Raw genomic sequence first — 23,728 nt, forward strand, 5'->3', positions numbered from 1 at the left:
ATGGTGAAATCCCTAAATTCCTTGCAATGGCTTGTTGAGAAATGTTGTTAAACTTAAACTGTTCGACAATTTGCTCACGCATTTGTTCACAAAGTGGTGACCCTCGCCCCATCCTTGTTTGTGAATTTCATGGAAGCTGCTTTTATACCCAATCATGGCACCCACCTGTTCCCAATTAGCCTGTTCACCTGTGGGATGTTCCAAATAAGTGTTTGATTAGCATTCCTCATTCTTTCTCAGGCTTTTTTTGCCACTTGTGCCAGCTTTTTTGAAAAATGTTGCAGGCCTCAAATTCCAAGTGAGTTAATATTTGCAAAAAATAACGTTTTCCAGTTTCAACGTTAAGCATCTTGTCTTTGCCATTTTTTCAATTAAATATAGGTTAAAAAGGTTTTGCAAATCATTGTATTTTGTTTTTATTTACGATTTACACAACGTGCCAACTTCCCTGTGTGAAAGTCTCTATGGTGGGTTCTTCTCGTACCAACAGACCACGGCCACACGCCATCGGGTTCAGGTTTGCAATGGGTTTTAATTACACTCTTTTTTCGTGCTTTTCAGCAATTGTCCTGTTTTCGTCTCCTCTCCTTCTCAGTCGCCCTCCTCGCTTCCACCACACTCCCCCCTCATGGTCTCCGACGCTGCTAATAAACAGTCAGGTGATTAGATAACTCGTTCCAGCTGAGATATCCACTCACCTGTCTGCTGCTACATGGCCGGCTCCTACACACACCCTGCCCGCAGGGAACGCGTGGACCACGCCCATTCCACACCCTGGTTTTGGGTTTTGTAACCCAGAAACAATATAATATACCTCTTACAACTTCAGTATTTTTTATAAGTAATGTAATAATAATGTATATAATTTACATTGGAGAGTGGACTTTTGTGATACCTCCTTATAGCTGCTTCTTTGTCAAACACACCATGAGCAGCTTTTCCATATTTTCATGGATACATGTCTGCTGTTTGGATATTATTTTAACATTCTCTGCTAGTGTTTGGCAGATCTACATCACTTGCTTAGTTAACCAGTGGCGGGGATGCTTGTAACTCCTATGTTTGCTCATAACTTGAAGCATAACAATTAGCAGAGAGACAGCTCTTATCTCAAAACCCTCTTAAGTCGGAGGACTCTTAAGTCGAGGTACCACTGTAGTTAAATTGTAATCAATAGCGCCTTTGTTGGTTGAATCCAAATAGCGAACTCAATTTCAGCTCTGTAACATCTGGTGATTTGTAATTAAATTCTCGTTTTCTTTGCATAGTGAATTGTTAAAGACAATTAGCATTAATGCACTCTTTTAATCAGCCAGCTAATTGAGACTGAATTGGCAGCCAAATAATTAATTTCATCTTGCCTCAATCGCTTCAAGACAACCAATTCCACATAATAACCCACATTTTAACAGGAAATCCAATGTCCAGAAAGCTCAATAATCCATCAATCAATCAATCAATGTTTATTTATATAGCCCTAAATCACAAGTGTCTCAAAGGGCTGCACAAGCCACAACGACATCCTCGGTTCAGATCCCACATCAGGGCAAGGAAAAACTCAACCCAGACAATGACAATGAGAAACCTTGGAGAGGACCGCAGATGTGGGGAACGGTGCAATGGACGTCGAGTGGATTTAGCATACTATTGTGAAAGTCCAGTCCATAGTGGATCTAACATAATAGTGAGAGTCCAGTCCAAAGCAATGATTAATGTATTCACCCTACACAGCAGAACTGATCTCCTCGGTTAAAGTAACCAACATAATCGAGCACCAGAACAAGAAAAGTAATTCCAGGTTTTTTGGTGTACAGCAATGTTGTTGTTTTTCCTCCTATGTATCGAACACAAAACCCACAAGTATCTCTGAGTGAGTTGCAAAAAGTAACACGAACTTAATGTACATCTTTGATCGGTAAGCTACGTACCTCAAAGGGAAAAATCAAGCGCCCTCAAAAACGACATGTGTGTGTGTGTTTCTATTGGGGACAGCCATCGACGCCCCTCTGAACCTGACAGCCAGCGAAGTGAATCACCGCAGTGCTCTCATCTCCTGGCAACCGCCCGCCTCGGAAATTGACAACTACATGCTCACTTACAAGTCATCTGATGGCAACCGTAAAGTATGTGACACACACACACACACACACGTACACACTGTAATTGGCATGTTTTGATTGGTGACAATGGTGACACACACCTATACACTGTATTGGTAACAATGGTGACACACACCCACATATACACTGTATTTTACATGTCTTGATTGATAACAATGGTGATGGTAAGAATCATGAAAAGCATGTCAGTGCTTGTGCATGTGGTCCACCATCAGATGTCACCCATGTACAGAGAATATGTATACATGTCCTAGTCTCTCTTTTTAGTGTGTTGTACATTGAGTTAAAGCAACAGCAGCATGTATTAGTGCACAAAAAACATGTTCATGCTACATTGGCTTGTTGTAAGTTGAATAGACTTAGACTTAAACTTAGACAAATGTTATTGATCCACAAGGGAAAACTTCACATTTCTGCAAGCATGTTTACTACAATTTATCTTCTCAAGGGGCAGTGTTATAGAAATGAAACCTGGATATTGTTTGGATTTAAATGACACCACATCTGGCTCTTTAAATATGTGTGGTGGTCAAGGTAGTGAATATTTCTCAATAGGTACTAGGCGCCATTTAACCTTTCTCTGAGAAATTTGAATTATGCTTGCGTTGCTTTCGGCTGTACGAACCATTCAAAACGCAAAAAGGATAAACCTTTCTTTAGAGCAGTAGTTCTTAACCTTGTTGGAGGTACCGAACCCCACCAGTTTCATATGCGCATTCACCGAACCCGAACCGTAATCACAAAATGATGTTATTATATTAAAGAAATACTGATAAAGGTATATTTTACAAACAGAAAGTTACAGGAATGTACACATGATCCCATGTTTACATCTCATTGTGCAACATGTGAATGTTTTAGTGGGAACTAAATGCGATATCTGAAAGGGGTACACATTATTTCCAAAGCAGGACCCACTACCCAGACATATAATACTAGTACACAGCTCATGAAAAATAATATGTTATAGTCATTGTAAGTGAGCCAAAACACTTATATTAGAAAATAATGTCATGGAAATGACTGCTGTCATTTGATTATAATAACAAAACATTGAACGTGTTGTTTAGTCAGGTTTGGGACAGGTGTGCTGCAGGTGTGACCACAGTGCGCTCAAATGTGCTCCACTGAATGTTCAAGGAAATTTTGTGTTTATATGGAAAATTAGAGGGAACATTTTTTGGTGGTATCCATAATACGCAGACAGGGAGAAGTTTTTGTTTACACGATGAGTCGGGTGTGTCTTGACATCCGCGGCGGAGGCTCTGCCAAACCCCTGAGGCCGACTCACCGAACCCCTAGGGTTCGATCGAACCCAGGTTAAGAACCACTGCTTTAGAGTTAATCAAGAAGGGCCGAAAAGTGCAACATTTTTAGGAAGTAATGGCGACAAAGTAGCACGAACTCCACTCCAAGGGAGCTGAGTCAAAGAACACATGATCACTTTGTTAAGTTTGTTTGATATATTTTTAATATACTTTACTCGTTTAGTATTTCCCATTGAAGAATTATCTTCTTTTTTTTTTTTGTCCTGTCCATCTACTCAGGCAAACCTAATTGTTGATGTACAGTAGATGCCCAATCGGCTGTACAAATCTACTTTACAAAAGAGAAGTGTGGGATACTTCTCTTGTTGCCTTATTTGTGTTTGACTTTATTAAATGGATTTATATTATTATTTGGTGCAGCCGTGGATAGAAGGGGACTGCAGGAGGGGATAGAAAGAGAAAAAAAGGAAGACAGAGGGGGAAATTGCAGGGACAAGAGGGGGATAAGACAGAGAGACAACAACAGCAAACACATCAACAACAATAACAGAACAACATCAGCAAATAGGATATGTACAAATAGAATGGTAAAAGTGATAGCAAAGAAGCAGTTAGTGAAATAAATATTAATAATACAGAAATGACAATGAATGCCGCTGAGATATGCTCCAGCACCCCCTGAGTCCGAAAGGGACAAACGGTAGAAAATGGATGGATGGATAGACAATTAACATTATTACACTACAAATGGATCAATACAAATACCAATAGAAATAGCACTATTGATAATGAAGAATAACAATAGTTACCTCTATCAACAATACAATTGTTTCAAATGCAACAATACATATATGTAATGATAACTTGAAATACAAAATAAAGCAGATAAATGGAGTTGAAGAAAGACAAGCCAACTATATTAACCTTGTAGATTGTTATAGTAACAATAGGTTAAAGTTAAGTACTATCTTGATATTGTTTGTATTAAAATTTTTACAAAAAGAAACAAGAAAGTCAGGGTCAATGATGCTTTGTCAGGAAAGGTACTTCTACGTCTCCCCCCTTGTTTATTTTGTGCACAAATGTGTCAGAGTGCATATGACAACAGAACAAAAATCAAATATGGTGATGAGTCAGTAATTGTTAGTTTGTTAAATTCATATGCAGTCACAGGTGTCAGTTGTCGGGTTCCCGGAGCCACTGTTTGTTTACATGGACGTCCTCGCAGGGTGCAAATATGAATCATAAAATGCAACATTACCCGAGCAAAAACGATGCTTTTTTATCCAATAGAGTCTAGATAGCAATTTCCTTGACCCACCTTGACCCAGCTTGACCCAGCCACACACAAAGAAGTCGAGTAGAATGAAGTCTGGAGCACAATAGTTTGTTATGTCTGGGAATTCCACCGATTGATAATCCTTTATCGCTCGACAAATCTTTTTGTGATAAAGTATAGGGTTCTATTTCATTGCATAGTTAGATATTTTGCTCGTATTTGTTTTTTGCAGGAAGATCTAGGCCCCTTGTGTACTCAACAGCCAGCTTAGCTTGGTGGACCACCACTGTTTTTCACTTCACGTGACGGAATAAAAGCAGTACTCAGTGTTATTGCAAGCAACTTTGCGCTTGTTTTTCTTTAAAGTCGCTTTCAAATTTCCCAAATGCAGTTTTTTGGGCTTGGTTTTAAAAAGAAAGCGCACTTAAAGTCCTGCCAATTATTTTAGAATTGTATAAAATGGGCTTTTATTGTCATTGCACGTTAAGAACAACAAAAACATGCTAATACCAAGGAGCACAAAAACCACAATGAGACATGACAAATTAATTTGCTAAAAATAGTTATTTATGTTGCTTGTCACACTTCAATCAGTGCTGTTGATCGTGACGTCAAAATACACCGTACAAAATCCTCTGCATGAATTAATCATGCGATGCAAAAGTAGTTCATTTTGTTATTGTCGACTGTGTATATTGCCAATATACAATATAGCCTAATTGTATGTGTATAATATATCAATATGCATAATACACTCTTATTTTGATCACAGTTTAAAAATTAAGTTATTCATATAACTTAGGTTAGTCAGTGCTTTTATGGTGTGGTTTTGTATGATTTTGCTGTATCTTATGCATTATATATATATATATATATATATATATATATATATATATATATATATATATATATATATATATATATATATATATATATGTATACTGTATATATATATAGCCAAGGTTACTGTGGTTTATCCGTTAGAAAGTGCTCAATACCGGGGTAGAGCAGAATATTTGTTAGGTCAGGGAAAAAAACGGAGGCCTTTTCATTCCTACAAGCCTGTTTTGCAGGTTTCAGGGGATTTTATTGAAGCGTCTGTGGTTGTTACATATATATAGGGTACATTACATATAAAAGCAAGGCACTACTGTGTAACAATGGCCACACCCCCATGTAATGTACCCTATATATATGTAACAACCACAGACGCTTCAATAAAATCCACTGAAAAGCAAAGGACATTAAACCCCCATCCTCCAACCTCCGTGGGAGGGAGGCGGTGTTAAGTCCCTGCTGGTGCCCCCCGTGGGTGGCAGGTGTGTTGAGAGGATGGATCGATTCATCATTAGCAAAATACTTTAGTGTGCAGACAAATTGTTTTTAAAGAGTAAGAGATACTTCTTGCATTGTATATTTTATACACTATATTCTTATTCTAAAATGTTGGCTGTCACTAGAAAGTGATCGTTGCTACTGGTCTCTGCATCCTGCTGTCAAGCCATGTGTCTGAAACAGCTGGCTGTATGTTTGGTCTTCTTTCTCTATCTAAAAACTATTTATATGCGCACAAGAATATTTTACTAAAAGTGTTGGTAAGATGTTTCTACATGGGGCACCGGGCTCGTCGACACATTCCGTGCCTGCAGTAAAGAAAATGATTCTACGCAGGTTCACATACAGAAACTTGGGTACGATTTGCTCTATTTAGTCAAGTTTGATGTCCTGTCGAGGCAGCTCCAGAGCAGAAGATCTCACTAAACAATATAATCTCTACTGTGTGTGTTTATCAGAGTTGTTCAGCCTTTTTTGATGTAGAATGTATTGTAAGTAAGTGGCATATTTGAATTACATTAATAGGTATCGGAGAGAATCACGTTTTAGCAGCTAGATTTACGTCATTGGACGTTGTACTGACACCGAGTGACTGGTCAGTATACACTACTAACATCAAAATATATGTATGTCCCTCTTAAAAAAAGAACGCCATTGATAGGACTAATATGGGCAAAACCAAATAAATCAGATTTGACTATAAAATTCCTGGGTGGAAGACACCCCTAATGTATATACTGTATTTACATTACATACTGTCGCATTAAAGGCCTACTGAAACCCACTACTACCGACCACGCAGTCTGATAGTTTATATATCAATGATGAAATCTTAACATTGCAACACATGCCAATACGGCTGGGTTAGCTTACATTATGCTTATGCTTAGTGCAATTTTAAATTTTGCGCGAAATATCCTGCTGAAAACATCTCGGTATGATGACGCCTGCGCGTGACGTCACGGATTGTAGAGGACATTTTGGGACAGCATGGTGGCCAACTATTAAGTCGTCTGTTTTCATCGCAAAGTTCCACAGTATTCTGGACATCTGTGTTGGTGAATCTTTTGTAATTTGTTCAATGAACAATGGAGACAGCAAAGAAGAACGCTGTAGGTGGGAAGCGGTGTATTGCGGCAGGTGTTGTGCCGGATAACGCACCCCGCCGTAGAATGCACCCCTTGACTGGTGTGCCAGATAACACAGCTGGTGTTTCATTGTTTACATTCCCGGAAGATGACAGTCGAGCTTTACCATTGGCCTGTGGAGAACTGGGACAACAGAGACTCTTACCAGGAGGACTTTGAGTTGGATACGCAGACATGTTACCGTGAGTACGCATGCAGCTGCAGCTTCCAAACATTTGATCGCTTGCCCATACGTGCGTGCCGCTATGTGCATGTCACGTACGTAACTTTGGGGACTTTGGGGAAATATATGTGCTGTATGAACTTTGGGGAGGTGAACGGTACTTTGGACTGTGGGATTGAGTGTGTTGTGCAGGTGTTTGAGTTGTATTGACGGGTTATATGGACGGGAGGGGGGAGGTGTTTGTTATGCGGGATTAATTTGTGGCATATTAAATATAAGCCTGTTTGTGTTGTGGCTAGTAGAGTATATATATGTCTTGTGTTTATTTACTGTTTTAGTCATTCCCAGCTGAATATCAGGTCCCACCCGCCTCTCACAGCATCTTCCCTATCTGAATCGCTCCCACTGCCCTCTAGTCCTTCACTCTCACTTTCCTCATCCACGAATCTTTCATCCTCGCTCAAATTAATGGGGAAATCGTCGCTTTCTCGGTCCGAATCGCTTTCGCTGCTGGTGGCCATGATTGTAAACAATGTGCGGATGTGAGGAGCTCCACAACCTGTGACGTCACACTACTTGTCTGCTACTTCCGGTACAGGCAAGGCTTTTTTTTATCAGCAACCAAAAGTTGCGAACTTTATCGTCGATGTTCTCTACTAAATCCTTTCAGCAAAAATATGGCAATATCGCGAAATGATCAAGTATGACACATAGAATGGACCTGCTATCCCCGTTTAAATAAGAAAATCGCATTTCAGTAGGCCTTTAAGGAGACTGTTTTACGCACCCGTGGTGGGTTGTTCTTTTGGGCTTGTTTCTCTGGTGACATCTTGTATAGCAATACACTGTCGAAAATGAGTCAGCATGCAATGATTCGTGTCTAAAAAGCTGGCAACACAAGTTGGTAGCAAGATCAAATATGGTGGTGATAGCATCATGGTCTTGAGTTGCATGAGTGCTGCCGTCACTTGGGAATCCAAAGTATTGAGGGAAATTCTGTGACAGTTTGAAGCAGAGCATGATTCCCAACAAATGGGAACAAGATAATGTATGTTATCGTTATTGCTTACTTGTTACAAGTGTCACACAAAAAACAGTATTCACACTTGCTGCAACGAGACATGCTTTCTATTTCTATTGAGATAAGAAAAACGTGTTTGAAATAGGAACTAACACGAGCAGCGTTTGAAGGTAACACAGTGTACACTTCTATTCCCTTCCAATATTCACCCTGGAAGATGTGACAGCTGCTTCAACCATCAGTGCACATACTTTGAATTCATACCGTCCAACAATAAGTACTCAGAGCAAGCCGTACAATACCTCCTAAACCTCGACTTGAAGTGCGCATTTGCAGCATTTTTATCAAGGCTTTCTGAGTAGATGAAGCGCTTTGAAATTGTGTGAGAGCTGCTCGGCATCCTTCGCTATCGAGATCATAAAATATTCTAATTAGATACAGTAGCGTATCTAATTTACATACGCAGTACACAATAGATTGTAAAAGCCTGGTGTTTTTAGGCGGTACCCTGCAGCAATATCAGCTCCTCCCACATGTCCGCCGGGCATCTGACTTGAGTAAAGTCCATCACACCACTAAGTCTACACAATGTGGATGAAAATGTACAGTGCATCATTCTGAGTTTTGCCAGCCATAAACGTCTCGTTTTGACCCTAAAAACGCAGAGAATGTGTGTATCCTTGGAGACAGAGAAACACCATTTACCAGCTGCTCCCCTGCATAATCCACACAAACACATTGCCTGGAAACGTGTGATATATCTTGTTTATCCCTCCACACCCCAAAACAACGTGTTAAATGTTTGATTAATATATATGTTTATTTTAATGTGTTTCCAAGGGGAAAAAAAGGCACACAAGTATGCTGCTTCTTACCGATAGATGCTGTAAATCTAGCATTCTAAAAAATAAAAAAAAAAGAGAAATTTAAAAGCCTGAAGAAAGTAACCTGTGGAAAAGGCACAGTAACAATAGTGAATTAGATTAGAACACTTTAAATCAAGGGTGTCAAACTTATTTTAGATCGGGGGGCCGATTGGAGAAAAATCTACTCCCAAGTGGGTCGAACTGGTAAAATCACGGCACGATAACTTAAAAATAAAGACATCTTCAGATTATTTTCTTTGGACACGTTGGGAAGACTATGTCTGCCGGCTGGCCTGGGAACGCCTCAAGATGCCCCGGTAGGAGCTGGACAAAATGGCTGGGGAGAGGGAAGTCTGGGCTTCCCTGTTTAGGCTGCTGCCCCCGCGACCCTACCTCGGATAAGCGGAAGAAGATGGATGGATGGAAAAATAGAACAAGCACATTCTGAAATTGTACGAATCATAATGTTGTTGTTTTTACACGTACATGTTGCAGTTAATAGAATTGTATCTTTATTTGTCGTTATTTATATTTTCTGAATAAATTATGTGATAATGTTCATCAGTCAACTCATTGGTGTTAATTTTTAATCTATAAAGATGAAAAAATAATATCAAAATCAAATTACAGGATGTTGTTTATGTGATTTGATCATTTTCCTCGACTGGTGCACTAACATATGTAGCATCATCTACAAAAATACAAATAATAGTTATTGCGACATCTAGTGGACACATTTAGAACAGCAGTTTCTTTCATTCAAAAATTTCAGGTTAATTTTTATACTTAGCAAACTCATCCCGCGGGCCGGATAAAACCGTATGTTTGACACCCCTGCTTTAAATCACAGGTCGCCAACCCGTCGATTGTTATCGACCACTCTATCTTTGGGACTCTATCTATTGATCTCGAAATTATTGATAAAAAAAGTATTGGTATGACATCCCTGACACTTCCACCCGGAGAATGACCAACAGACCCGCCGTTTTGTGTGCGGTCTTATTTACGTGGTTTACCTTCGACAGCGTCTTTTCTCCGTCATCTTTGTTGTAGCGTGCAAGGACGGGGGTTGAAGAAGTGTCAAAAGATGGAGCTAACTGTTTTAATGACATTCAGACTTTACTTAAATCAATAACGGAGCAGCATCTTCTCATCCGTGGCTCACTAGTGCAATAACAACGCCGGAAATGTGTTCCGTGAAAAACCGTCTGACCGGAACCCTCTAATAACTAAGGTTCCGTGGGTGAATTATGTAAACCCACTACAGTTTGTAGCGCTTTGATAGCTAGTCTACTGACAGATATAAGTTAGAACTTTGCACTACTTTATATTAGAAATGGCAACAGCGGAAGGTGAATGCCACATAAGAAGGTAGAGAAAAAGAAGAAGCTTATTGATGGTGTCGGCACGGACTACCCGCGCACATTTTCAGGACTTATGCAGATCCAAATACACATCAGCAGGTACCAGAAGGTAAGAAGAGTTTTTTTGCATAATATTGCGACACAAAACGCCAGATAATATGTCTGTTAATAGGTGCCATTTTGCGGACCTTATACACGCACCATAATAATACTTGTATGTTTAATGCGCCAACAATCCTTCAAGCGGTGCGGCTTCATAGCTTACCGAAGTCGTACTAAAACCATTTTGATAGATTTTTGAGCGCCGTGTGTAATGTTCTGTATTCTCAATGGAACATTTCAAGTTTTGGTGTTATTTACTGGCGTCATCTTGCAGACTACACGTATCTCTTATGTATGACTGCCATCTACTGGTCACACTTATTATTACATCATGTACCAAATAAAATTGTTTCGAGGTCGGTAAGCACAACTAGAATCATACCTTTCATTAGGCGCACCGGCATACTTGCCAACCTTGAGACCTCCGAATTTGTGAGATGGGAAGAGGGAGGGGCCGGGTTTGGTGGTAGCGGGGGGTGTATATTGTAGCGTCCCGGAAGATTTAGTGCTGCAAGGGGTTCTGGGTATTTGTTCTGTTGTGTTTATGTTGTGTTACGGTGCGGATGTTCTCCTGAAATGTGTTTGTCATTCTTGTTTGGTGTGGGTTCACAGTGTGGCGCATATTTGTAACAGTGTTAAAGTTGTTTATACGGCCACCCTCAGTGTGACCTGTATGGCTGTTGATCAAGTATGCCTTGCATTCACTCATGTGTGTGTAAAAGCCGTATATGTAATGTGACTGGGTCGGCACGCTGTTTGTATGGAGGAAAAAGCGGACGTGACGACAGGTTGTAGAGGACGCTAAAGGCAGTGTCTTTAAGGCACGCCTCCAGTATTGTTGTCCGGGGCGGAAATCGGGAGAAATTTGGGGAAATGGTTGCCCCGGAAGATTTTTGGGAGGCGCACTGAAATTCGGGAGTCTCCTGGGAAAATTGGGAGGCTTGGCAAGTATGCGCACCGGGTTGTAAGGCGCACTGTCGATCTTTGAGAAAATGAAAGGATTTTAAGTGCGCCTTATAGTCCGAAAAATACGGTACAACAAAAAACTCACAGAAGGGTTACGAAGGAGAATACTTAGCGGGATGGCTCAAACAGGAGCTTAGAGTAGGAGTTGCACTGGCGAGGACACAGTGTGGTGGACATACCGTGGGAAGATCCTATTCCAACAGGTGTGTATGATCAGACTAAATAGGGTGAGTTGATTGCAAACAGCTGTGCTCAGTCACTACCACCTTCCCCTGGGGACCATTGTGACTGAAAGTAGAAAAAACAGGGGAGCAACATCGCCAGTGGGAAGCACACAAAAGCAGTCATGTAACATATTTGGACATAATCCTGTGTTGTGTTCTTCATTTCTGTGTATGGAAAAAGATATTTATAATATATTTTTCCCCCTTACTGTTTTAATACTCCACTTTTGTATACACTAACGTATGCAACTGTGACTGTATTACAAGTTTTCTGGACTGAAACCGCCAACTTTCAAAATGAGTATTGTAGTCGACTTGTCCAGGGATAGGTTCCAGTCCCCGCGCAACTCCCAGAGGGGACAGGCAATAAAGGATGGATGTATTGTAGTTTTATGAATAATTAACTCTGCAAATGTTTTTTTACGCATACAAGGAGTTGATCCTCGACTCAGAAGACACGTGGATTCGTCTGGAGGGGCTGGCCGAGACCACCGAGTTCACTGTCAAGCTGCAGGCGGCAAGAGGCCTTGACACCAGCGCTGTCGTCTCCACCACCTTCATCACAGGTCAACACACACACACACACACACACACACACACACACATTAGGGTTGTACAGTATACTGGTATTGAATATAGTACCACAATACTAATTAATCATATTTGGTACTAAACCGCCTCTAAAAAGTACCGGCCCCCCCGCACCTCCGTTGTCGTCATGACATTGCTGGTTTACGAGCACAGGAGCATGTTCGGCAGCGCACAATCACGGAGTACTTACAAACAGACACAGTGTGTAGACAGAAAAGAGAGAACGGACTTTGGCTTAAAAACTAACGATAAAAGTGAAGTTATAACACTGAAACGCCCTCAGGAAGAGGTGCCTTAAGACATAGCTAGCTAGCTAGCTAGCGGCTAACGTCCATCCGCAGTCTGCAGTGTTTTAGCTACTTCTAAATCACTAATCCTTGCTTCCATTGCGATAAATAAAGGATTGCAGGACGAGGAATAGCTAAACATGCTTCACTACACACCGTAGCTCACCGACGTCAACATGTAAACAAACGCCATTGGTGGATCTACACCTGTAGTCTACTGTAATGATACCAAGTACAGGCGCGTATCTATTCGATATTACTATAATGACATTTACAGTTTTTTGGCGTTACATCTTTCATTTAAAACATTTTTTTTATTATGTTTATAAACTCAGGAAATCTGTCCCTGGACACTTGAGGACTTTGAATATGACCAATGTATGACCCTGTATTGACTTGGTATCGGGTTGATACCTAAATTTGTGGTATCATCCCAAAACTAATGTAAAGCATCCAAACAACAGAAGAATAAGTGATTATTACATTTTAACAGAAGTGTAGATAGAACATGTTAAAAGGGAAAGTAAGCAGATATTAACACACATACACACACACACACACACACACACACACATTGTTGTGTCTGTACTTGTTCATGTATCGTGCCAATGGAAGGGGTCCCAGGAAGTAGGCTGAGGTTTCATTGCAGGACTGCTTTCAAAGTGTGTTCATAAGTCGTATAAAAGAGAATTACATGTGGGTTTAGTGTTAAAATGTGCCTTTCATCCAATTTTAGCAGAGAAACATCCTAATTGCAGCTTTGAAGAAAAACAGCAGAAATAAATTAACCTCTTTTGCTCGGAATTGCTGTTTATTTCCAGGTGTGGTGCATGTAGACAGCAATCCTCTCAAGTGTGTCATTCCTCCTCCTTTTCTTCTCTTCCTCCGCAGGGAGTCGTCTGTTTGCAACGCCTCAGAATTGCGCCCAGCACCTGCTGAACGGCGAGACGCTGAGCGGCGTCTACACCATTTACATCAACAGGGACCCCAGCCAGGGTGTGCAGGTGTACTGTGACATGGGCACGGACGAAGGAGGCTGGATTGTAAGATGTTGCTCAGATCCGTTCCATAACAACACTGACATATTTACATGATATATTATTATTATTAATAAACCCAAAACCAGTGAAGTTGGCACGTTGTATAAATGGTAAATAAAAACAGAATACAATGATTTGCAAATCTTGTTTAACCTATATTGAATTGAATAGACTGCAAAAACAAGATACTTAACGTTCAAACTGGAAAACTTTGTTATTGTTTGCAAATATTAGCTCATTTGGAATTTGATGCCTGCAACATGTTTCAAAGAAGCTGGCACAAGTGGCAAAAAACACTTATTTGGAACATCCCACAGGTGAACAGGCTAATTGGGAACAGGTGGGTGCCATCATTGTGTATAAAAGCAGATTCCATGAAATGCTCAGTCATTCACAAACAAGGATGGGGCGAGGGTCACCACTTTGTGAACAAATGCGTGAGCAAATCGTCCAACAGTTTAAGAACAACATTTCTCATTGAGTTTTTGCAAGGAATTTAGGGATTTCACCATCTACGGTCTGTAATATCATCAAAAGTTTCAGAAAATCTGGAGAAATCACTGCACGTAAGTGATGATATTATGGACCTTCGATCGCTCACGCGGTACTGCATCAAAAAGCGACATCCGTGTGTAAATGATATCACCACATGGGCTCAGGAACACTTTAGAAAACCACTGTCAGTAACTACAGTTAGTCGCTACATCTGTAAGTGCAAGTTAAAACTGTACTATGCAAAGTGAAAGCCATTTATCAACAACACCCAGAAACGCTGCCGGCTTCGCTTGGCCCAAGCTCATCTAACATGGACTGATGCAAAGTGTAAAAGTGTTCTGTGGTCTTACGAGTCCACATTTCAAATTGTTTTTGGAAACTGTGGACGTTGTGTCCTCCGGACCAAAGAGGAAAAGAACCATCCGGATTGTTATAGGCGCAAAGTTGAAAAGCCAGCATCTGTGATGGTATGGGGTTGTATTAGTGCCCAAGGCATGGGTAACTCACACATTTGTGAAGGCACCATTTATGCTGAAAGGTACATACAGGTTTTAGAGCAACATATGTTGAAAAAATTAAGTTTCTTAGTTTGGACATTAAGTATCTTGTCTTTGCAGTCTATTCAATTGAATATAGGTTGAAAAGGATTTGCAAATCATTGCATTTTGTTTTTATTTACGAATTACACAACGTGCCAACTTCACTGGTTTTGGGTTAAGTATTATTTTGATCTTGACATATGATCACTTTTGGTGTGCAGGTTTTTCAGCGACGTCAGAACGGCCTTACAGATTTTTCCAGGAAGTGGAGTGACTATCGAGTCGGTTTTGGGAACCTGGAGGATGAATTCTGGTTAGGTAAGAACAAGCTGTTTCTCATCATTAGGTTTTATCAGAACTCATCAATTACTTTACAATTTGGAGTGGTTTCCAGCATTGTGATTAAAAAAAAACAAAAAAAACAGAAACAATAAATGATTGAAATTATAGCGGCCATGTTCATCACTCACTAATGGATACTTGAAAATAGGGTTGTACGGTATACCGGTACTGGTATAGTATCGCAGTACTAATGAATCAAAAACGGTACTATACTCTGTTTGAAAAGTACCGGTTCATGGGCATGACGGTGCGTCGTCACGTCATGACATAGCTAGTTTTGCGAGTAGATGAGCATGTTCGGCAGCACACAATCACAGAGTACTTACAGGCAGACACAGTGTGTAGACAGAAAAGGGAGAACGGATTATAAAAACTGAAAAAAATATTTTTTTTTCATTGATTTTGTAATAAAAAATACAAAAAGTTATTTTCAAACATGGAACTTTTTGTGTATCTAGCATCTTTTAACACAACTCTTTAAAATATTGTTTAGCTAAAAATAAATGCCTCTTTGGCTGCTTGCTCATATTAATATTCATCTTGCCAGCAATGTCAAATGACCAGGAACTTAAGTTTGTTGCTGTTTCAATGTTGTGACTAATATAAAATGCATAGTGATTACCACTCATAAAAATATATTCCTGCAATCTTGAACTTGCGCTCCTTTCACAGCTCTTTGGTCTTGTCCACGGTGGTGGGGCGGTTTGAATGGAAGAGATCAAATGATTAATAGAATATTTCATATATTTGTGGACTTATTCTTAGCATTGTATTGTAGATAAACAAGACAACTCAATGGTATCTTCTTTCACTATACCAGGTTGAATCTCAATGTTCCTATCCCTTAGAACAAAGCACCAAAAACATATTTTCCGGACCATAGGCCGCACCGGATTATAAGGCGCACTGTCGGTGAATGGTCTATTTTCGATCTGTTTGCATATATAAATTGCACCGGATTATAGGGCGCATTAAAGGAGTCGTATTATTTTTTTCTAAATGGAAAACACGTCCTTGTGGTCTACATAACATGTGATGGTGGTTATTTGGTCAAAATGTTGCATAGATTATGTTTTACAGATCATCTTCAAGCCGCTTTCTGACAATCGCTTCAGGAAGCGCCGTTTTGTGGGCGGTCTTATTTACGTGGCTCCCCTTCGACAGCGTCTTTTCCCCGTCATCTTTGTTGTAGCGGTGTAGCGTGCAAGGACAAAATGGAAAGTGGAAAAAATGTCAAAAGATGGAGCTAACTGTTTTAATGACATTCAGACTTTACTTAAATCAATAAAGGAGCAGCATCTCCTCATCCGGAAACAACAATAAGGCCGTAGATGTCATAATATTGCGAAACAAAACGCCAGATAATATGTCTTACCTTATACACACACCATAATAATACTCGTATGTTTAATGCGCCGACAATCCATCAAGCGTTGCGGCTTAATAGCTTACCAAAGTCGTACTAAAACATTTTTGATAGATTTTTGAGCGCCGTGTGTAATGTTCTATATTTTCAATGGAACATATAAAAGGTTGGTGTTGTTTACTTGAGTCATATTGCAGTCTACACGTATCTCTTGTGTTTGACTGCCATCTACTGGTCACACTTATTATGAGACCATGTACCAAATAAAATTGCTTCGAGGTCGGTAAGCAAAACCAGAATGATTCCGTACATTAGGTTATAAGGCGCACTGTCTAGTTTTGAGGGGAAAAAATTATTTTTAGTGCGCCTTATAGTCTGGAAAATACGGTACACTGTCTGTGTGTGCCCCCCTTTCCACCCCCCAGCCCCTCACTTCCAACTGCATCCTCATTATGAAACAATAATTATATTCATTACAAAATGTGCAAATGAGCCACCTTTTCTTCAAATGCCCTTTTTTTTGTGTGTTGTTGTTTATTGCTACAGATGATTAAAAGAGACCCTTGCATGAATATTTCATTAAGAACATCAGGAAGTTGAGGAATTAAAAAGAAAATGTTTTTTTTTTGGGGGGGGCTTCTTGATTAGAGAAATTAAATTAGACCCATCGGGAGTTTTATGGTGTTGCATTATCACCGCATTACAACACTCTCTCCGCAAATACTGGATCATAATACAAAATGATTTAGGTAAGCATCAGTTTATTAGTGATAAGCGCACTATGATGTTTTTTTTTTTGTATCAAATCTCAATTAGGAGCAATCTAGAATAGCTTTTATTAAACACCATAGGAATATACAAGAAGGAAATGATACAGCATGAATCATGAATAAATCATTTATAGTTTTTCCAGCAAAGTGGAGCTTTTACTTGTTTAAAATGTGATGGTAAAACACTCCTTATGGCTTCGATACTGCCAAACCTTTTATCTCTGTGTTTATTCTACCCTACATAGAGGTGTGCTTCTTCCTGTGCACTTTAGTAGTCCACTTCAAGGTTGAGCTTGCCTCTCTGGTCCGTGCCAGTTCTACTGTTTCTTACTGCATAAAAGCCGCCTAATGTCACCTCAGGGTGTGGAACTACTTTTGGCTCCATTGAGAGCACAAACTCCCCCCCTTTTCTCCTCCTTGTGATGCCAGATATGAAGTCAGCTGTCTTGGAGCCTGAAAACGCAAAACATTTGAAAGCAAGGCTCTTTTTTTTTTTCGACTATAAAAACTGTCTACTGCCAAAAAATGTTGAAATACCAAGTTATGGACTCATCTTACGGAGCTGTTTACCTGTTCTAAAGTGTTACAAAACCAATCTTTAGCATAGTCCCATAAGTTCCAGATATAGGGATAACTCGGTTTTCATTAGCAATCCGTTCCAAATGCTCCAACCAAGACCAAATTGTGTGGGAAAAAAAGAATTGATTCTTCAGATTAAAAAAAAAAATGTGTAAATCCAATTAATCCAATCTAGACACTCAAAACGTCTCTAAATTTTAGGAGAAAAAAATATTTTGCCATACATTAGCCGCACCGGACTATGAGCCGCAGGTATATACATTGTGAAATTAGTTATTTACACATATTTTGTAAATGTTTATTTACATTACCGTATTTTTCGGACTATAAACCGCAGTTTTTTTCATAGTTATGGACTATAAACCGCATTTTTTTCCCTACGCTTTGAAATCTGCAGCTTATAGAACAATGCGGCTAATTATTAGCTATCAGCAATAATGTTTTATGTTCTATAGTTTTTTCATTAAACCCAAGCAGAGAACTGAAATGGTGTGTCAGTGCGATTTATATATGTTTTTTTCCTTCTTTATTAAGCATTTTCGGCAGGTGCGACTTATACTCCGAAAAATACGGTAATTGTTTCCAAACAGTGCCTGTAACGCGGCAGTAAAACGGCTGATGAAACAAAATGGAAGTCATCGTCATGGACCCACTAGCTACCAAAGCTAGCTCTCCAATCAGCTATACAGACTCAATAACTCCACGGGGAAGTTTTAGTGGATTTAATGAGGAATTTGTGGAACCGAAACAATACAAAAAGAATACCATTGTAAAATAATAATACTAACACAGACACTTGCAGACGTGTTAGCATATTAGCTCATGCTAACGACGCTAGCACGTACAAATATGCATGAAAACACTCTGACAGACATCATGCATGCGCTGGTTTAGTAAGTGCGAATTGTTTTTAGTTAAATTGTGAAACTTACAAACTTTGCTTGGAGTGACGAGTGAAGAATTAGTTCGAGCAAAAACGCTATGGACGGTTTCACTTCCGGTTCAAGACAGTAAACAGGAATTATATATTCAACCCGCAACACCTGCAGTGAGCAAACTCGTCCAAAAGATGGCGCTGTAGCACAAACAATAACACACCATTTCAGTTCTCTGCTTGGGTTTAATGAAAAAACTATAGAACATAAAACATTATTGCTGATAGCTAATAATTCGCCGCATTGTTTTATAAGCCGCAGATTTCAAAGCGTAGGGAAAAAAATGTGGTTTATAGTCCATAATTTACGGTAATAGGGCATAATTTGTCATGGTCCCACATGATTGTTTGGACGATGTTCTATATTTTCCTATGTTTTAATATAATTTCCTGTTCTGGTGCTCTTGTTTTGGTAAGACTTCCTGTTGGACTCCTTGTTTTTTATTGGTTAATCTGGTCTATTTAGGTTCACCTGGTGCTTCTTGCCAGCACTGGATTAATGTATAGTGCCATCATTTATCTTTGTGCTGTGTGCACTAGCCTTTTGTTCACTACTTCAACTTTTGTTCCTGCACTGCCCTTAATTAAAAGGACTTGTTACTTGCACGTCGCTTGCAACAGTACGGCCTCCTCATGGTTCAGTCTGTACCTTGGTTCTTGGGCCGCGATTGTATTATGTTTTTGTGCATAAAGAGTAAAGAAAACAACTTTTTTTTTTTTTTTTTTAATCCCAAAATGTTTTCTTTATTTTGCTTGTCAGCACAAACTGTGTGCTAACATGGACATAGTATTGCTGGTGTACTGATACTAGGGCTGCGAATCTTTCGGTGTCCCACGATTCGATTTAATATCGATTCTTGGGGTCACGATTCGATTATAAATCGATTTTTCCGATTCAACGCGATTCTCGATTCAAAAACGATATTTTTCCGATTCAAAACAATTCTCTATTCATTCAATACATAGGATTTCAGCAGGATCTACCCCAGTCTGCTGACATGCAAGCAGAGTCGTAGATTTTTGTAAAAAGCTTTTATAATTGTAAAGGACAATGTTTTATCAACTGATTGTAATAATGTACATTTGTTTTAACTATTAAATTAACCAAAAATATGACTTATTTTATCTTTGTGAAAATATTGGACACAGTGTGTTGTCAAGCTTATGAGATGGGATGCAAGTGTAAGCCACTGTGACACTATTGTTCTTTTTTCTTTTTTCTTTTTTTTTATAAATGTCTAATGATAATGTCAATGAGGGATTTTTAATCACTGCTATGTTGAAATTGTAACTAATATTGATACTGTTGTTGATAATATTAATTTTTGTTTCACTACTTTTGGATTGTTCTGTGTCGTGTTTGTGTCTCCTCTCAATTGCTCTGTTTATTGCAGTTCTGAGTGTTGCTGGGTCGGGTTTGATTTTGAATTTGGATTGCATTATTATGGTATTGCTTTGTATTATTTTGTTGGATTGATTAATAATTTAAAAAAAATTAAAAAATTAAAATAAAAATCGATTTTTGAAAAATGAGAATAGATACTGAATCGTACAACGTGAGAATCGCGATTTGAATTCGAATCGATTTTTTCCCACACCCCTAACTGATACTACAAAAAATTTTAACAGTCACTAAAAAGTACACAACACTTTCAAATGGTAAAGTATGTTATTCCTTAACTACATGTTTACACTATATTGCAGTATAATAAGAGAGGTAAACGTTGTTTTTAAAGTGTACCAGGGGAACATAAATTAAAAAGTAGCTATTGGGTTGCCTATTTTAATGTGAATATAAGAAACTTTCAGTATGGGATATACAATGACTGTATGGGCATCAGCTGCTATTGTCAAATTTTAGAGATAAGCAAATATGTCATCGTCAAGTAACTTTGTGCTTTTGCACTCTTTGTAATAGAATAATAGTAGAGGAGGATTGCTCTAGAAGTGGCTCCACTTTCTCACAGTGCGTGGAAATAATAACCGTGGTTTTGTCGAAAGAACGAACTGCCAGGGCTTTAGAGTTGAGCTTGCCATTCAGTATATACTTTTCTTTTTTAAGCCGCTGCTTTTCCCTCACTACGGTGTGGACTGAGGGTCTTACAGGACCAACGATAATTGCGCGATTAAAGCAAATGTTTGTTAACTCGTTATTAGTGCATTAACTGTGACAGCCCTAAATAATAATCATTCAAGATATTTCGTTATCAGTTATCAACTCTAAAAATCCAACATCCAATCGTCACAGAATAAGAGCCACCATCGGTTGGGATTATCAATTCTGCGGAATGATACGCAGGCAATCATCCTAGTTTGTTACCAGGACGTTTGGCCGTACGATAACTGAGACGGCTTAAGAAACCCAGGTGAAAGTTTTGCCAAAAATCGTCCAAAAACCAAGATACCACCATACATAATTTCATTTGGTTTTCTAGTTTTCACACTTTACAAACTGACATTGCCACCTGCTGGCCTGGCATGTACATTACAGGTTTTCCAGTCATTTTGGCAAGGCCGTGTGAGCATGAGTTTGTTTTGACAAGTTTCTGCGTATTTTATTTACATGTAGTTTAGTTTTTTTTTTTGCTTCATGAATGGACCCCTTTTCAAGCCTTGCATAAATGTCCCTGCCAAAATGTTTAAAAAAAAAAAGTGTGTGTTGTACTGTGCAGGTTTGAAATAAATAATTCAATCAATTCAATCAAGGTATAGATGTACCCTGAGCAGTGGTGTGCCGTCAGGGCCAGCAAGGCTTTCTTTGCTGGCCTAACATAACCAGAAATCATGATCATATTTAAAGATAAAAGTATTTTTTGATTTACTTTCCCAAAATATCTAAAAGTATTCATATTCTCTTCATGTCATATTATGCTCCTTCCAGTGCTGTTGTTTTTAGTTTGTATCCAATCAGAATTCAACTAGCTTATGTTGCCATGCCGTACGAATTCTGCCTGAGGCCTTCAGAATCAACAATGCAGGCGTCTATGCACTGTAAGGGAACGGGCACATACAGTTGATAGATATTTGCGATAGCCACCCAGATCACGAGTTGTCAGTAAGGCCTTCTAGATGGCCTCACATTGAACATGACATTTATGCGTCCTGTGATTGGATACTCACCGGGACCCGAAATTGAGAACACTTACGGTTGATAGACAGTTGCGATAGCCAATCAGATCACAAGTTGTTGACAGGTAGCCTGATGTTAACGAGACTGTGATTGGATACTCACTTGTCATTCCAAAGTGAGTATCCAATCACAAGTTGTAATTTATCAGGAAGCGAAATGTGTTGACCCACAAAGGAGAACAAAATGTTGATTAGTTGGCAGATACAAATTTGCAAGAGAAACTACATCTTGTGAGATGATGTCGGCGATGAAATTAGGAAATGCCCGCCATTTCCACTCAAATCAACTGACTACAAGGGGTACCGCAAGCTTTTATACGGCGTCGAATGGGTGCTACAAATTGTGAGTTCAAATATTTTACTTCTTTATTTTTTCACGTTTAATACAGTATGTTTTTTGCAATTTTAATTTTGACAGTACCACATAAGATATGTTTTAATTGCTGATCCGGGTTTATTGATTTTTAAATGCGCCAGATAATAACCCATTTTGTACACTGTTGATGTGTTTCAATGCAAAGTAGTGCGTAAATGTGTTCCTGCATAGTATTTATCCAGCAATGGTAATGTGGTGACATCAATTATGGTATTTTGAGAGGTAATCATTGAGGTCGGACATCACTGAAAGCCTAGGTGGGAAACGCACGGCCCGCCACTGACCCTGAGTTACTGCCTCACGACTGACTTTGTACAAAACAATGAGTTTTGAAGTTATAAATATATGTGATTTGGTAAAACTAATCCATTCTATTTCCTTAAAAGCTGTAATTTTAAGACATGCGTCCTGATCTACGGAAGGTTTGCATGTACTGACACGTGCAAACTTAATAGCACGCGCAAAGTGAGCAGAATAAGGAGCGCAATCCATTTTGCGTTTCATTCCTCATAAATATGCAGGACATATGATATGATATTTATGATGTATATGATATATTATCAAAACAATGGGAGGAGGAGATGCAAATATATTGTACAGTATAAGCATGATTTATCAACACTGATCACTGTTTCGCGAGCACTATTTTGCATTTTATTTGTGCGAACACACAGTTGTGAGAAAAGAGCTCGTCGGCATGGTTCTGTCGGCTGAGCGGCTGTGCCAGCAACTTTAGGGTTCCAGGTTGGATTCCGGCTTCCGTCTTTTTCGTCAATGCCGTTGTGTCCTTGGGCAAGGCACTTTGGCCACCTGCTCCCAGTGCCACCCACACTGGTTTAAATGTTGCTTAAAGATGTAGATAATGGGTTTCACTTTGTAAAGCGCGTTGAGTCTCTAGAGAAAAAGCGCTATATAAATATACTTCACTACTTCACAGCTTATCGTGCTGGAAAGACAGACAATGGACAGATAATCCTCCGTTCTGCGCGTGTGTCAACAGCTGATTCAAACCAATTCAATTAATGTGTTTTAGTGTCTTATTGTGAATGTCCGTTTTTTTCCACATAGATTATGCATAATTAACATATCTCCTATATGAAAAAACTATTCCTGAAATAGCCTTTTTTTTTTTTTTTTTTAATCTTGGGCGCAGTAAGTGCAGCCTCTCTCCCACGAACACACGCCCAGCGCTACAAAATAAAAATAAAAAGGGTTTCCATTGTGGATGCACTGCTTCGGACTGCTTCTAAAATGCCCATAAAAAGTGGAACATGTGTCCAGTTTGTTTGAAAACATAGCAAAACAGGTAGGAGAATGATGCCATGCAAAAAAGGTAATTTAAATAAGGCGTACAGCATGAGTTTTGTGCAACATTAGTACTGTAAATCGTACGCAACACGCGTGTATGGTATACCGGTATTAGT

The 23,728-nt window shown here is 39.2% G+C and overlaps 1 protein-coding gene across 6 annotated transcripts in view; it reads left to right on the forward strand.

Annotated features, from left to right (window-relative positions):
- The window catches only part of tnr (tenascin R (restrictin, janusin)), a 419,906-nt gene that overhangs the window by 384,759 nt on the left and 11,419 nt on the right, over positions 1–23,728 (forward strand). For all 6 annotated transcript variants that reach the window (XM_061979400.2, XM_061979405.2, XM_061979402.2 and 3 more), the window contains 4 exons: positions 1,993–2,123; positions 12,290–12,422; positions 13,626–13,777; positions 15,030–15,126. In XM_061979400.2, the coding sequence (XP_061835384.2) occupies positions 1,993–2,123; positions 12,290–12,422; positions 13,626–13,777; positions 15,030–15,126 (513 nt within the window). The remainder of the gene's footprint in view (positions 1–1,992; positions 2,124–12,289; positions 12,423–13,625; positions 13,778–15,029; positions 15,127–23,728) is intronic.

Source organism: Nerophis lumbriciformis, linkage group LG19 (genome assembly GCF_033978685.3).
Source record: "Nerophis lumbriciformis linkage group LG19, RoL_Nlum_v2.1, whole genome shotgun sequence".
NCBI classification, from domain to species: domain Eukaryota; kingdom Metazoa; phylum Chordata; class Actinopteri; order Syngnathiformes; family Syngnathidae; genus Nerophis; species Nerophis lumbriciformis.